Here is a 17,348-nt window from a genome sequence, read left to right on the forward strand (position 1 = left end):
CGCTCGGCGCGTGTCCCGCCACAGGTAAACTCGTAAGACCAGAACCTCTCTCTCCCGCACACACACACGCCGCCGCACGAACGCACTCACGCCCGCGCACGCCCACGACGGCAGAAAGCGGCAAGATGGCATCGACGAGCGACGGGGGTCCCGCGCCGCGAGCCGAGCGGCCGCCCGCCCTCCCGCCCGCCCGCCCTCCGGCCGCCCCGGGTCAGCACTCGATCTGGGAGCGGGGCGTCCTGCGCAGGTTGAGCGCGTGCCGGTGGATCTCCTGCATCTGGCGGATGCGGTCCTTCTGCCAGACGAGGTTCTGGGGCATGGGGTAGCGCTGGGCGCCGTGCAAGCAGCGGTAGGGGATTCTGACGGGGCAGGCGGTGGCCCGGCAGCGGGGCTGGGGCATGGGCGGCAGCAGGAGCCAGCGGCCCCGCTCGGCGCAGTAGCGGTACGCCTCCCTGCGGTACTGCCGGTCGACGTCGTCGCTGTTCTTCCAGCCGCCGATGACGAAGACGTCGTCCCGGTAGTAGCAGACGGCGGCCCCCTCGACGCCCAGCACCTCCGGAGGCAGGCTCTCCAGGATCTCGGCCGAGGGCCGGGCGGCGCTCTTCCGCCGGGCCTCCTCGCGGTCCACGGCGTAGCTCCGGGGGCAGCAGGAGGCCGTGTGGTAGAAGTTGGTGCCGGCCACGGCGGCCTGGAAGAGGCAGTAGTTGTCCAGGAGCGGCAGGGACTCCACGTCCTGCCAGTGCCGGGTCTCCGTGTCGTAGCGGGTGACCACGGCCCGCAGCCCGTCCTCGCTGTCCCCGTCCACGGGCGTGCGGGCGGCCACGTAGACGAAGCGGTCCTCCAGGGCCACCGCCTTGACGTCCCGCAGGATCCGCGGGGCCGACTCCAGGCTGTGCCACTTGTCCTGCTCGGGGCTGTACACGGCCACGTCCTTGAAGCCGGGGCTGAAGTTGCCGTGGCCCCCGATGCCGTACAGCTTCCCCTTGACCTCCGCCAGGGCGAAGGAGTGCTTGCGGGTGGTCAGGCTGCAGACCTGCTCCCAGGCGTTCCGGGTGGGCTGGTAGCGCTCCACGGTCTTGGCGAAGCCGGGCTCCATGGACCCCGCCACGTAGACGTGGGACTCGGTCACGGCCACCGCGTGCCCGTCCAGGTGGTTGTGGATGTGGGGCAGGTTCACCCAGCGGTCCTCGGCGATGAAATAGCCCACGCACTCGCTCAGGTAGTCCCCGCCCTCCGACACCCCGCCGACGACCATGATCACGTCCATGTTCTGCCCGAAGCGGGGCAGGGCGGAGACCTCCGCCGCCGTCGCCGTCGCCGCCGCCGCCGCCGCCGCGGGGGCCGGGGCCGGCGGGGGGCCGCCGGACTGCAGGGCCTCGGCCCGCAGGGCGTGACGCTCCACGGCCTCCGACACCAGGCGGGCGCAGGCCTCGCTGCCGGACACCAGCGGCTCCGCCTTCACCTGCCGCGTCAGGTAGGTGGGCCGCATCTGCGACAGGCGCAGCAGCCGGAACAGCTCTTCGAAGTACCGCGCCCTCTCGTCCGCGTTCCTCCGCACCCACTTCAGGACCGTCTCGAAGAGCACCTCCTCCGAGTCCACCGTGATCTCCTGGTCGGACAGCCAGTCGCGGATCAGGTGGAAGGGCAGCGTGTAGAACTCCTCGTCCTGGATGACTCGGTGGAAGTTGCGGCGGATCATGTCCGCCGCCTTCAGGGCCAGCTGGCTCAGGGTGTACATGTGGGCCAGGCTGTGGATGGCCACGCAGTTGGAGAGGTTCAGCTTCTTCTTGAGGAACTCGCCGCAGAACTCCTTCAAGCGCGTCAGCAAGAACCTGAGGACGGGAGACCGGGGTCACTCCCTGGGCCCGCCCGGCCCTCCCGCTCCCACGCCGGGAAATTGGTTCGGGAACGGGTGACGTCGGCACCGAGACCCGTCGCGAGGCCCCGGGGCTCAGCTTGGCCGTCCGCTGGTGGGCCGCCGTTCTCACAACACTCCCCCGCGTCGGGGGAGCTCTGTCTGGCCTCCCCCCAAATTAGTGACTGCTCACTTCCCAAGAGGGACCCCCTCGCCCTCGTGCTTACGCTGACCTCCCACTGCCTCCCCCCGAGGGGAAGCATCAGGGGAGCAAGCTGGGACTGCCCCGAAGACCCAAACTGGACGGAGCGATTGACCGGCGGCGACGCAGGCCTAAGCCTACGGGCCCAGGTGGGACAGGGGGAGTGGGGAGGATAATGATAATAATCATCATCATCATCATCATCAATCGTATTTATTGAGCGCTTACTGTGTGCAGAGCACTGGACTAAGCGCTTGGGAAGTACAAGTTGGCAACACATAGAGACAGTCCCTACCCAACAGTGGGCTCACAGTCTAAGAGGGGGGGGACAGAGAACAAAACCAGACACCCTAACAAAATAAAATAAATAGAATAGATATGTACAAGTAAAATAAATAGAGTAATAAATATGTACAAACATATATACACATATACAGGTGCTGTGGGGAAGGGAAGGAGGTAAGATGGGGGGGATGGAGAGGGGGGCGACGGGGAGAGGAAGGAAGGGGCTCAGTGTGGGAAGGCCTCCTGGAGGAGGTGAGCTCTCAGCAGGGCCTTGAAGGGAGGAAGAGAGCTAGCTTGGCGGATGGGCGGAGGGAGGGCATTCCAGGCCCGGCCCACGCCATCCCCGGGTATCTGATATTTAAGCGCTTACTATGTGCCGAGCACTGTTCTAAGCACCAGGGTGGATACGAGGTAATCAGATCGTCCCATGCGAGGCTCGGTCTTAATCCCCATTTTAAAGATGAGGAAACTGAGGCACGGAGCAGTTAAGTGGCGTGCCCAAGGACCCATAGCAGACAAGTGGCAGAGCTGGGATTAGAACCCACGTCCCCTGACTCCCAAGTCCGCGCTCTTTCTATTGAGCCGCACTGCTTCCCTGGGCGGACTGGGAGTTTCTAAACCCAAGAGCCCAGGCCGGAGGGAAATCCACAGGGCCTCGCCACTGGTTTGGGATCCGCAATGCCCCCGGCTCCCTTCCCCTCTTCCTTCGATTCCGGGGCCCCAAGACAGGGAAAGCCCCCTGGTCCCGCGCTTAGAATAATAATAAAAATGGTAGTTGTTAAGCACTTTGTGTCAAGCACTGTACTAAACGCTGGGGTGGATACAAGCAAATCAGGCTGGACATAGTCTCTGTCCCACATGGGGCTCATGGTCTCAATCCCCATTTTACAGATAAGGGAACTGAGGCCCAGAAAAGTGAAGTGACTCGCCCAAGGTCCCAGAGCAGACAAGCGGCAGGGCCGCGATCGGAACCCATGACCTTCTGACCCCCAGGCCCACGGTGTCTCCACGACGCCACGTGTGCCCAGTGCTTAGAATACCGCTTGGCCCACAGTAAGCGCTTAACAAATACCATCATTATTATTATTATTGTTATTATTATATGCCTCCCCTCCATCTCCCCCATCCCCCCCGGCCTCGGCCTCCCCTTTTCTGATCCTGGGAACGGGATGCTCATCGAGAAGCAGCCTTGAGAGCCAGAGGTCATGGGTTCTAATCCCAACTCTGCCACTTGTCGGGAGAAGCAGCGTGGCTTAGTGGGGAGAGCCCGGGCTTGGGAGTCAGAGGTCGTGGGTTCTAATCTCCGCCCCACCGCTGGTCAGCTGTGTGACTTTGGGCAAGTCACTTAACTTCTCTGTGCCTCAGTTACCTCATCAGTAAAATGGGGATTTAAGAACGTGCGCCCCATGTGGGACGAGTTGATAACCTCGTATCTATCCCAGCGCTTAGAACAGTGCTCGGCACATAGTAATCTCCTCACCGTACCTCGTTCTCGCCTGTCCCGCCATCGACCCCTGGCCCACGTCATCCCCCGGGCCTGGAATGCCCCCAATCCCTCTGCCCATCCGCCAAGCTAGCTCTCTTCCTCCCTTCAAGGCCCTGCTGAGAGCTCACCTCCTCCAGGAGGCCTTCCCAGACTGAGCCCCTTCCTTCCTCTCCCCCTCGTTCCCCCTCCATCCCCCCCATCTTACCTCCTTCCCTTCCCCACAGCACCTGTATATATATGTTTGTACATATTTATTACTCTATTTATTTATTTATTTTACTTGTACATATCTATTCTATTTATTTTATTTTGTTAGCATGTTTGGGTTTTTTTCTCTGTCTCCCCCTTTTAGACTGTGAGCCCACTGTTGGGTAGGGACTGTCTCTATATGTTGCCAATTTGTACTTCCCAAGCGCTTAGTACAGTGCTCTGCATAGTAAGCGCTCAATAAATATGATTGATTGATTGATTGATAGTAAGCGCTTAAGAAATACCATCATTATTATTATTATTATTGCCAGTCGCGTGACTTTTGGGCAAGTCAATTAACTTCTCTGTGCCCCAGTGAGTGACCTCATCCGTAACAGGGGGATGAGGCCTGTGAGCCCCACATAGGACAACCTGATTACCTTGTATTTACCCTAGTGCTTGGGACAGTGCTTGGCACATAGTAAGCACTTAACAAATCCCCCTCCTAATAACGATAATGATGGTATTGGTTAAGCGCTTACTAAGTGCCAAGCACTGTTCCAAGCGCTGGGGGAGATACAAGGTCATCAGGTTGCCCCACGTGGGGCTCACCCGTTGTTGGGTAGGGACCGTCTCTATATATGCTGCCGATGTGTACTTCCCAAGCGCTTAGTCCAGTGTTCTGCACACAGTAAGTGCTCCAGTGTGGCTTAGTGGAAAGAGCCTGCGCTTGGAAGTCAGAAGTCATGGGTTCTAATCCCTACACTGCCACTGGGCAGCTGGGTGACTTTGGGTGAGTCACTTCACTGGGCCTCAGTTATCTCATCTGTCAAATAGGGATGAAGACTGTGAGCCCCACATGGGACAACCTGATGACCCTGTATCTCCCCCAGCGCTTCGAACAGTGCTTGGCACATAATAATAATAGTGTTGGTATTTGTTAAGCGCTTACTATGCGTTGGGGGGGATACGAGGTAATCAAGGTTGCCCCACATCGGGTTCACGGTCTTCATCCCCATTTTCCAGATGAGGGAACTGAGGCCCAGAGAAGGGAAGTGACTTGGCCAAAGTCACACAGCTGACAAGTGACAGAGCCGGGATCAGAACCCACGACCTCAGACTCCCAAGCCTGGGCTCTTTCCACGGAGCCACGCTGCTTCTCTAGGCGCTGACCAATACCATCATCATCATCAACTGTGAGCCCACTGTTGGGTAGGGACTGTCTCTATATGTTGCCAATTTGTACTTCCCAAGCGCTTAGTACAGTGCTCTGCACACAGTAAGCGCTCAATAAATACGATTGATGATGATGATCAACAAATAGGATTGAATGAATCCTGGCTCCGCCACTTGTCTGCTGTGTGAGCTTGGGCAAGTCACAACTTCTCTGAGCCTCAGTTCCCTCATCTGTAAAATGGGGATTAGGACTGTGAGCCCCAAGTGGGACAACCTGATCACTCTCGGCTTCAAGGCTGTCCATCCATCCCCTCGCCCCCTCCTACCTCACCTCCCTTCTCTCCTTCTCCAGCCCAGCCCGCACCCTCCGCTCCTCTGCCGCCGCTCACCTCCACACTGTACCTCGTTCTCACCCGTCCCGCCATCGACCCCCGGCCCACCTCCTCCCCCTGGCCTGGAATGCCCTCCCTCCGCACATCCGCCGAGCTAGCTCTCTTCCTCCCTTCAAAGCCCTACTGAGAGCTCGCCTCCTCCAGGAGGCCTTCCCAGACTCAACCCCCTTTTTTCTCTCCTCCCCCCCCCACCTCCTTCCCCTCCCCACAGCACTTGTATAACAATAGTAATAATGATGGCATTTGTTAAGCACTTACTATGTGCGAAGCACTGTTCTAAGCACTGGGGGGGCTACAAGGTGATCAGGTTGTCCCACGTGGGGCTCACAGTCTTTTTTTTTATTCATTCATTCATTCAATCGCATTTATTGAGCGCTTACTGTGTGCAGAACACTGTACTAAGCGCTTGGGAAGTACAAATCGGCAACAGATAGAGACGGTCCCTACCCAACAGTGGGCTCACAGTCTAGAAGGGGAAGACAGACAACAAAACAAAACATATTAACACAATAAAATAAATTAAAATAAATTTTATAGCATTTATTTATTATTTATTTAGCATTTATTTATTTAGCATTTATTAAGCGCTTACTATGTGCAAAGCACTGTTCTAAGCGCTGGGGAGGTTACAAGGTGATCAGGTTGTCCCACGGGAGGCTCAGTCTTAATCCCCATTTTACAGATGAGGGAACTGAGGCACAGAGAAGTTAAGTGACTTAATCCCCATTTTACAGATAAGGTAACAGGCTCAGAGAAGTGACTTGCCCGAAGTCACACAGCTGGCTGGCGAAGTTGGGATTATTTTGACTCCCAAGCCCCGCTGCTTCTCTCTCTATATATATTTGTATGGATTTATTACTCTATTTATTTTACTCGTACATTTTTACTATTCTATTTATTTTGGTAATGATGTGCATCTAGCTATGATTCTATTTCTTCTGATGGTACTGACACCTGTCTCCACATTTTGTTTGGTTGTCTGTCTCCCCCTTCTAGACTGTGAGCCCGCTGTGGGGCAGGGACCGTCTCTATATGTTGCCAACTTGTCCTCTCCCAAGCGCTTAGCCCAGTGCTCTGCACACAGTCGGCGCTCCATAAATACGATTGAATGAATGAATCAAAATGGGGATTAATAATAATAATAATAATGGTATTTGTTAAGCGCTTACTCTGTGCAAGACACTGTTCTAAGCGCTGGGGGGATACAAGGTGATCAGGTTGTCCCACTTGGGGCTCACAGTCTTCATCCCCATTTTACAGATGAGGTCACTGCGGCCCAGAGAAGTGACTTGCCCAAAGTCACACGGCTGACAATTGGCGGAGCCAGGATTTGAACCCGTGACCTGACTCCAAAGCCCGGGCTCTTTCCACTGAGCCAGGCTGCGCTTACTATGTGCAAAGCACTGTTCTAAGCGCTGGGGAGGTTACAAGGTGATCAGGTTGTCCCACGTGGGGCTCACGGTCTTCATCCCCATTTTACAGATGAGGGAACTGAGGCCCAGACAAGTGAAGTGACTCACCCAAAGTCACACAGCTGACAGTTGGCGGAGCCGGAATTTGAACCCGTGACCTGACTCCAAAGCCAGGGCTCTTTCCACCAAGCCACGTTGCTTGCCCCCCGTGGGGCAACCTGATCACCTTGTAACCTCCCTGGCACTTAGAATGGCGCTTTGTACATAGTAAGCACTTAATAAATGCCATCATTATTATTATTATTATTGGGTCGTGTCCCCCTGGCCCCGGCGCTTAGAACAGTGCTTCGCACATATTAAGCGCTCAAGAGATGCCATCATCATCATTATTATTATTCATTCATTCATTCAATCAATCGTATTTATTGAGCACTTACTGTGGTCAGAGCACCGTACTAAGCGCTTGGGAAGTCCAAGTTGGCACCATATAGAGACGGTCCCTACCCAACAATGGGCTCACAGTCTAGAAGGGGGGGGGGGGGGACGACAGACAATAAAACAAAACATGTGGACAGGTGTCAAGTCATCAGAATAAATAGACATAAAGCTAGACGCACCACCTTAACAAAATTAATAGACTAGTAAATATGTACAAGTAAAATAAATTGAGTAATAAATCTGTACAAACATATATACAGGTGCTGTGGGGAGGGGAAGGAGGTGGGGTTGTGGGGATGGGGAGGAAGAGAGGAAAAAGGGGGCTCAGTCTGGGAAGGCCTACAAAATACCCTCCCACCTCCAGGAATCTTTTTTTTTTTTAATGGTATTTCATTCATTCATTCATTCAATCGTATTTATTGAGCGCTTACTGTGTGTAGAGCACTGGACTAAGCGCTTGGGAAGTACAAGTTGGCAACATATAGAGACGGTCCCTACCCAACAGTGGGCTCACAGTCTATATTTGTTAAGCATGTACTGTGTACCAGGCACTGTACCAAGCGCCGGGGTAGAAACAAGCCAAAGCACTGTTCTAAGCGCTGGGGAGGTTACAAGGTGATCAGGTTGTCCCACAGTGGGCTCACGGTTTTAATCCCCATTTTACAGATGAGGGAACTGAGGCACAGAGAAGTGAAGTGACTTGCCCAAGGAGTAGTAAATCCATCCAAACATATATACATCTATACAGGTGCTGTGGGGTGGGGAACGACGTAAGTCGGGGGGGGGGGGGGGGGGGGGGGAGCCGTTATTATTCATTCATTCATTCAATCGCATTTATTGAGCGCTTACTGTGTGCAGAGCACTGGACTAAGCACTTGGGAAGTCCAAGTTGGCAACATAGAGAGATGGTCCCTACCCAACATCGGGCGCAGAGTCTAGAAGAGGCAATCAATCAATAATAATAATCAATAATAAATACAATAAAATAATAAATAAATAAAATTAAAAATAAAAATAGAGTAATAAATCCGTCCAAACACATATATACAGGTGCTGTGGGGAGGGGAAGGAGGTAAGGCGGGGGGGGGGGGGGGGGGGGGGGGGGGGGGAGCCGTTATTATTCATTCATTCATTCAATCAATCATACTTATTGAACGCTTACTGTGTGCACAGCACTGGACTACGCGCTTGGGAAGTCCAAGTTGGCAACATAGAGAGACAGTCCCTACCCAACAGCGGGCTCACAGTCTAGAAGAGGCAATCAATCAATCAATCAATAATAATAATAAGTAATAAATAAATAAAATAAAATAAATAAAATAAAAAATAAAATACATAAAATAAAAAATAGAAATAGAGTAATAAATACGTCCAAACATATATACATATATACAGGTGCTGTGTGGAAGGGAAGGAGGTAAGACGGGGGGGAGGGGTGGAGGGAAGAAGCCGTTGGGGGGGAGAAGCCGTTATTCATTCATTCATTCAATCGTATTTATTGAGCTCTTACTGTGTGCAGAGCACTGGACTAAGCGCTTGGGAAGTCCAAGTTGGCAATATAGATGGTCCCTACCCAACAGTGGGCTCACAGTCTAGAAGAGGCAATCAATCAATCAATAATAAATAATAATAATAAATAAATAAATCAAACAAAATAAATAAAATATAAAATAAAAATAAAAAACAAATAGAGTAATAAATACGTCCAAACATATACATAGATATATAGGTGCTGTGGGGAGGCTCCGCCACAGGTCTGCTGTGTGACCTTGGGCAAGTCATTTAACTTCTCTGAGCCTCAGTTACCTCATCCGTAAAATGGGGATGAAGACTGTGAGCCCCCCGTGGGACAACCTGATCACCTTGTAATCTTCCCCAGCGCTTAGAACAGTGCTTTACACATAGTAAGCCCCTAATAAATGCCATTATTTATTATTATTATTATTATTAAGGAGGTAAGGCGTGGGGGGCGTGGGAGGGGGAGAAGCCGTGATTATTCATTCATTCATTCAATCGTATTTATTGAGCGCTTACTGTGTGCAGAGCACTGGACTAAGCGCTTGGGAAGGACAAGTCGGCAACATAGAGAGACGGTCCCTACCCAACAGCGGGTTCACAGTCTAGAAGAGGCAATCAATACATCAATAAAAATAATAATATATAAATAATTAATAAATAAGTAAAATAAAAAATAAACGAAATAAAATGACTAAAAAATAAAAATAGAGTGAGACAATCAATCAAAAATAATAAATAATAATAATAAACTGAAAAATAAACAAAATAAAATAAAATAAAAAATAAAAATAAACAAATACGTAGAGCAATAGAGACAATCATAATAATAAATAAATAATAAATAATAAACTACAAAATCAGCAAAATGAAATAAAATAAGAAATAAAAATAAATAGAGTAATCAATAGAGGCAATCAGTAAACAAATAATAAATGATACTAATAAAGAAATAATAAATGATAAATAAACTAAAAATAAATGAAATGAAATAAACTAAAAACAAATAGAGTAATAAGCAGAGGCAATCAATTAATAAATAATAATGAATGAATAATGAATAAACAAAATAAAACAAACTAAAATAAATAAATAGAGGCAATAAATAAATAAATAAGTAATGATAAATGAGTAAAACAAAATAAATAAACTTAAAAATAAAAATAGATAAATAGATAAATAGGGTAATCAATACAGGCAATCGATCAATAAACAAATAATAAATGATAAAAATATAGAAATAGTAAATAATAAACTAAAAATTAAAATAAATAAACTAAAAAATAAATAGAGTAATGAACAAAGGCAATCAATTAGTAAATAATAAGTAAATAATAAATAAACAAAATAAAATAAATAAACTACAAATATGAATAAATGAATAGAAGCAATAAATGAATAAATAATAAATAATATAAACACAATAAAATGAATAAACTTAAAAATAAATAGAGGCAAGAAATAAATAAAGAAGTAGTATAGTAAATGATAAACAAAATAAAATAAACTTTAAAATAAAAATAAATAGAGTAATCAATAGAGGCAATCAACCAATAAACAAATAATAAATAAAAATATAGAAATAATAAATAATAAACTAAAAAATTAAAATAAATAAACTAAAAAATAAACAGAGGCCATCAATCAATTAATATTAATAAGTAAATAACAAATAAACAGAATAAAATGAATAAACTAAAAATATAAATAAATGAATACAAACATATATAAATATACGTTTGTACATACTTGTTACTCTATTTATTTTACTTGTACATATCTATTCTGTTTATTTTGTTAGTATGTTTGGTTTTGTTCTCTGTCTCCCCCTTTTAGACTGTGAGCCCGCTGTTGGGTAGGGACTGTCTCTCTATGTTGCCAACTTGGACTTCCCAAGCGCTTAGTACAGTGCCCTGCACACAGTCAGCGCTCAATAAATACGATTGATGATGATGATGATGATATCTAATCTGTTTATTTTATTAGTATGTTTGGTTTTGTTCTCTGTCTCCCCCTTTTAGACAGTGAGCCCTCTGTTGGGTAGGGACTGTCTCTCTATGTTGCCAACTTGGACTTCCCAGGCGCTTAGTCCAGTGCCCTGCACACAGTAAGCGCTCAATAAACACGATTGATGATGATGATGATGATAACGATGGTGGCCCTTAATAAGCACTCACTATGTGTCAAGCACTGGGCCAAGCGCTCTACTGAATAGAGGCAGTAAATGATGATTAAATAACGGCAAACACAATAAAATGAATAAGCTTAAAAATAAATAGAGGTGATAAATAAAGAAATAACAGTAAATAATCACAGTAAATAATAAATCAACAAAATGAAATAAACTAAAAAATAAGAATAAATAGAGTAACGAATCCGTCGAAGCATATATCCCTCTCCATCCCCCCCGTCTTACCTCCTTCCCTTCCCCACAGCACCTGTATATATGTATATATGGTTGTACATATTTATTACTCTATTTATTTATGTATTCTACTTGTACATTTCTATCCTATTTATTTTATTTTGTTGGTATGTTTGGTTCTGTTCTCTGTCTCCCCCCTTTTAGACTGTGAGCCCACTGTTGGGTAGGGACCGTCTCTATGTGTTGCCAATTTGTACTTCCCAAGCGCTTAGTACAGTGCTCTGCACATAGTAAGCGCTCAATAAATACGATTGATTGATTGATTGATATCCATCTATAGAGGTGGGGTGGGGTGTGTGTGTGTGTGTGTGTGGTGTGAAATAAACTAAAAATACTACTAAAATACTAAATACTAAATACTAAAAAATACAAAGAAACAGAGTAACGAATCCGTCGAAGCATATATCCATCTATAGACGTGGGGTGGGGTGGGGGGGGTGTGTGTGTGTGTGTGTGGTGTGAAATAAACTAAAAATACTTTTAAAATACTAAATACTAAAAAAATACAAAGAAACAGAGTAACGAATCCGTCGAAGCATATATCCATCTATAGGGGTGGGGTGGGGAGGCGGGGTGGGATGTGGGTGTGTGTGTGTGTGTGTGTGTGTGTGTGTGTGTGTGGTGTGAAATAAACTGAAAATACTACTAAAATACTAAAAATACTAAAAAATACAAAGAAACAGAGTAACGAATCCGCCGAAGCATATATCCATCTATAGAGGTGGGGTGGGGTGTGTGTGTGTGTGTGTGTGGTGTGAAATAAACTAAAAACACTACTAAAATACTAAATACTAAATACTAAAAAAATACAAAGAAACAGAGTAACGAATCCGCCGAAGCATATATCCATCTATAGAGGTGGGGTGGGGTGGGTGTGTGTGTGTGTGTGTGTGTGTGTGTGGTGTGAAATAAACTAAAAAGTGTGTGTGTGTGTGTGTGTGTGGTGTGAAATAAACTAAAAATACTACTAAAATACTAAATACTAAAAAATACGAAGAAACAGAGTAACGAATCCGTCGAAGCATATATCTATAGAGGTGGGGTGGGGTGTGTGTGTGTGTGTGTGTGGTGTGAAATACACTAAAAAGTGTGTGTGTGTGTGGTGTGAAATAAACTAAAAATACTACTAAAATACTAAATACTAAATACTAAAAAAATACAAAGAAACAGAGTAACGAATCTGTCGAAGCATATATCCATCTATAGAGGTGGGGTGGGGTGGGGTGGGTGGGTGGGGGTGTGGGGTGTGTGTGTGTGTGTGTGTGTGTGTGGTGTGAAATAAACTGAAAAGTGTGTGTGTGTGTGTGTGTGTGTGTGGTGTGAAATAAACTAAAAACACTACTAAAATACTAAATACTAAAAAAATACAAAGAAACAGAGTAACGAATCCGTCGAAGCATATATCCATCTATAGAGGTGGGGTGGGGTGTGTGTGTGTGTGTGTGTGTGGTGTGAAATAAACTAAAAAGTGTGTGTGTGTGTGTGTGCGTGGTGTGAAATAAACTAAAAATACTACTAAAATACTAAATACTAAATACTAAAAAAATACAAAGAAACAGAGTAACGAATCCGTCGAAGCATATATCCATCTATAGAGGTGGGGTGGGGTGTGTGTGTGTGTGTGTGTGTGTGGTGTGAAATAAACTAAAAAGTGTGTGTGTGTGTGTGTGTGTGTGGTGTGAAATAAACTAAAAATACTACTAAAATACTAAATACTAAATACTAAAAAAATACAAAGAAACAGAGTAACGAATCCGTCGAAGCATATATCCATCTATAGAGGTGGGGTGGGGTGTGTGTGTGTGTGTGTGTGGTGTGAAATAAACTAAAAAGTGTGTGTGTGTGGTGTGAAATAAACTAAAAATACTACTAAAATACTAAATACTAAATACTAAAAAAATACAAAGAAACAGAGTAACGAATCCGTCGAAGCATATATCCATCTATAGAGGTGGGGTGGGGTGGGGTGTGTGTGTGTGTGTGGTGTGAAATAAACTAAAAAGTGTGTGTGTGTGTGTGTGTGTGTGTGGTGTGAAATAAACTAAAAATACTACTAAAATACTAAATACTAAATACTAAAAAAATACAAAGAAACAGAGTAACGAATCCGTCGAAGCATATATCCATCTATAGAGGTGGGGTGGGGAGGCGGGGTGGGGTGTGTGTGTGTGTGTGTGTGTGTGCGTGCGTGCGTGGTGTGAAATAAACTAAAAACACTACTAAAATACTAAATACTAAATACTAAAAAAATACAAAGAAACAGAGTAACGAATCCGTCGAAGCCTATATCCATCTATAGAGGTGGGGTGGGGTGGGGTGTGTGTGTGTGTGTGTGGTGTGAAATAAACTAAAAATACTACTAAAATACTAAAAAATACAAAGAAACAGAGTAACGAATCCGTCGAAGCATATACCCATCTATTAGAGGTGGGGTGGGGTGTGTGTGTGTGTGTGTGGTGTGAAATAAACTAAAAATACTACTAAAACACTAAATACTAAAAAAAATACAAAGAAACAGAGTAACGAATCCGTCGAAGCCTATATCCATCTATAGAGGTGGGGGGTGTGTGTGTGTGTGTGTGTGGTGACGGCGGGGTGTGTGTGTGTGTGTGGTGACAGCGGGGTGGGGTGTGTGTGTGTCGCCGGCGAAGGGCCGCCTGGCTTCGGGTGGTCACCCACCTGTCGGCCAGCTCGAGGACCTCGTGGACGCTGCCGGTGGAGACGCGGATGCGGCCGGTGTACATGTACTCGATGACGGCCTCCACCGTGTCGGGCTCGGGCCCGGGCTCGGAGCTCCACTTGCGCATCTCCACGCGCCCGGACCGCGACTCGGAGAACGGGCCCGACAGCAGCGGCGTGAAGTACTCGGTGGCGGCGGCCAGCACCGACCGGTGGGCGCGGAACTCGCGGTCCCCCACCCCGCCCCCGCCGGCCCCTCCGCCCGCCCCGCCGCCCCCGCCGCCGCCGCCGAAGCACAGCGTGATGTCGCAGAACAGGCCCTGGCGCCGCTGCTCGTTCTGCCGCCACGACAGCGCCGGGCAGTGCTCGCCGCACTCGAAGTCCTCGGCGTCGGGGCCCGGCTCCCCGCCGCCCGGCTCGGGCTCGGGACCCGGCCCCGTCGGCCCCGTCGGCCCCGGCCCCGTCTCCCCCGGACCGCCGCCGCCGCTCCCTTCGCCGCCCGCCGCCTCGGCCCGCTCCATGTCCGCCGGCTGAGGCGATGCCGGGGCGGCCGCCATCTTGCCACCGCCCCGCCCCCCTCGGACGCTGGCCATGCCCGCAGGCCGCGCCCCCCCTCAGAGACACTCCTCGCTCAAGCCACGCCCCTCAACGTCACGCCCCTCAACGTCACTCCTCACCGAAGCCACGCCCCTAACCGTCGGGCCCTTACACAAGACCACGCCCCGAACGTCACGCCCCCTCAGAAGACCACGCCCCCAGAAAGTCGCTTCCCTGAAGCCACGCCCCCTTCAGGAGGCCACGCCCCTGGCGTCGTGCCCCCTCAGAAGACCACGCCCTCGGAAGCCGCGTCCCTAAAGCCACGCCCCTCAGAAAGGCGCGCCCCTCCAAACCACGCCCCCCGAAAGACACGCCCCCTCAAAGCCGCGTCCCCTCAGAACGCCACGCCCCGAAAAGCCACGCCCCCAAACCCACGCCCCTCCAGAAAGCCGCGCCTCCTCAAAACCGCGCCCCCTCAGAAAGCCACGCCCCCTCAAACCACGCCCCTAAAGCCGCGCCCCTCGAGCCACGCCCCCAGAAAGCCGTGCCCCAGAAAGCCACGCCCCTCAAACCACGCCCCTAAAGCCACGCCCCCACGTCAAGCCCCTAAAAGCCGCGCCCCCTCAGAAAGCCACGCCCCCTCAAACCACGTCCCTGAAGCCACGCCCCTCACGCCAAGCCCCTAAAAGCCGCGCCCCAGAAAGCCACGCCCCTCAAACCACGCCTCCTCAAAGCCACGCCCCTAACGTCGCGCCTCACCAAAGACACGCCCCCGAGTCACGCCCCTAACGTCACGCCCCCTCAGAAGACACGCCCCCTTAAAAAGCCGCGTCCCTGAAGCCACGCCCCCTTCAGAAGGCCGCGCCCCTGACGTCATGCCCCCTCGGAAGGCCACGTCCCCCGGAAGCTTCGTCCCTAGAAACACGCCCCCTCAGAAAGGCGCGCCCCTCAAAACCACGCCCCCCGACAGACACGCCTCCTCAAAACCGCGTCCCCTCAGAACGCCACGCCCCGAAAAGCCACGCCCCCAAAGCCACGCCCCTTCAGAAAGCCGCGCCTCCTCAAAACCGCGCCCCCTCAGAAAGCCACGCCCCCTCAGAAAGCCACGCCCCCTCAGAAAGGCGCGCCCCTCAAAACCACGCCCCCCCGACAGACACGCCTCCTCAAAACCGCGTCCCCTCAGAACGCCACGCCCCGAAAAGCCACGCCCCCAAAGCCACGCCCCTTCAGAAAGCCGCGCCTCCTCAAAACCGCGCCCCCTCAGAAAGCCACGCCCCTTCAGAAAGCCACGCCCCCTCAGAAAGCCACGCCTCCTCAAGCCACGCCCCTCAAGCCGCGGCCGACCAGAAAGCCACGCCCCCAGAAAGCCGTGTCCCCAGAAAACCACGCCCCTAAAGCCACGCCCCTCACGTCAAGCCCCCTAAAAGCCGCGCCCCCTCAGAAAGCCACGCCCCCTCAAACCGCGTCCCTGAAGCCACGCCCCTCACGCCAAGCCCCTAAAAGCCACGCCCCTCAAACCACGCCTCCTCAAAGTCACGTCTCCTCAGAAAGCCACGCCCCTCAAGCCACGCCCCTAAAAGCCACATCAATCAATCCATCAATCCATCGTATTTATTGAGCGCTTACTGTGTGCAGAGCACTGGACTAAGCGCTTGGGAAGCACAAGTTGGCAACATATAGAGACGGTCCCTACCCAACAGTGGGCTCACAGTCTAGAAGGGGGAGACAGAGAACAAAACCAAACATATTAACAAAATAAAATAAATAGAATAGATATGTAAAAGTAAAGTAAATAAATAGAGTAATAAATATGTACAATCCAAAAGTTCTGTAAGTTCAGCTCGGCTAGTCCGCGTGGGACGGAGGTGGGGTGAACACAAAGAAATCAATCTATCTCAGTCCATTGGTTAATTGTATCTATTGGGCACCTATTGAGTGCACAGTCTCGTACTGAACGCTTGGGAGAGACATCAGAATAAGAAAGAATACACTCACTGTGGCCGGGGAATGGGCCTGCTTATTGTTCAAAGCCACGCCCCCTCAGAAAGCCACGCCCCCTCAGAAAGCCACGCCCCTCAGAAAAAGGCACGCCCCTCAAAACCACGCCCCCTCACCAAAACGCCACGCCCCTCACGCCACGCCCCCAAAGCCACGCCTCCTCAAAGTCACGCTCCTAAAGCCTTGCCCCCTAATAATAATAATAATAATAATGCTGGCATTTATTAAGCGCTTACTGTGTGCAAAGCACTGTTCTAAGCGCTAGGGAGGTTACAAGGTGATCAGGTTGTCCCTGATCACCGTCTTAATCCCCATTTTACAGATGAGGTCACAGAGGCCCAGAGAAGTGAACTGATTTGCCCAAAGTCACACAGCTGACAGTTGGCGGAGCCGGGGTTTGAACCGATGACCTCTGGACTCCAAAGCCCGGGCTCTTTCCACGGAGCCATGCTGCTTCTCTGCCCTAAAAGCCACGCCCTCGAAACCACGCCCCTTCTCCAAGCCACGCCCCTAAACACGTCACTCAAAACCTCGCCCCCCAAAAGCCACGCCCCTCACAAGCCGTCTCCCCTAAAGCCACGCCTCTCACGACCACCTCCCTCAAAGCCACGCCCTAAAGCCACGCCCCTCAGAAAGCCGCGCCTCTTCAGAGCCACGCCCCCCAGAAAGCCACGCCCCAAAATCATGCCCTAAAGCCACGCCTCCTCAAGCCACGCCCTGAAAGCACCGCCCCTAAACCACGCCCCTTCAGAAAGACAA

At 50.0% G+C, this 17,348-nt stretch overlaps 1 protein-coding gene across 1 annotated transcript; it reads right to left on the minus strand.

Moving 5' to 3' along the window:
- Window positions 1-200: 200 nt before the first annotated feature.
- On the minus strand, window positions 201-14,611 carry KLHL11 (kelch like family member 11). The gene is made up of 2 exons (XM_038754210.1): window positions 14,055-14,611; window positions 201-1,832 (listed from the first exon to the last, which is right to left on the minus strand). The coding sequence occupies exons 1-2, from the start codon at window positions 14,609-14,611 to the stop codon at window positions 212-214; spliced, it is 2,178 nt and encodes a 725-aa protein (XP_038610138.1). The 3' UTR covers window positions 201-211.
- Window positions 14,612-17,348: the final 2,737 nt, after the last annotated feature.

This window comes from Tachyglossus aculeatus, chromosome 11 (genome assembly GCF_015852505.1).
Source record: "Tachyglossus aculeatus isolate mTacAcu1 chromosome 11, mTacAcu1.pri, whole genome shotgun sequence".
NCBI classification, from domain to species: domain Eukaryota; kingdom Metazoa; phylum Chordata; class Mammalia; order Monotremata; family Tachyglossidae; genus Tachyglossus; species Tachyglossus aculeatus.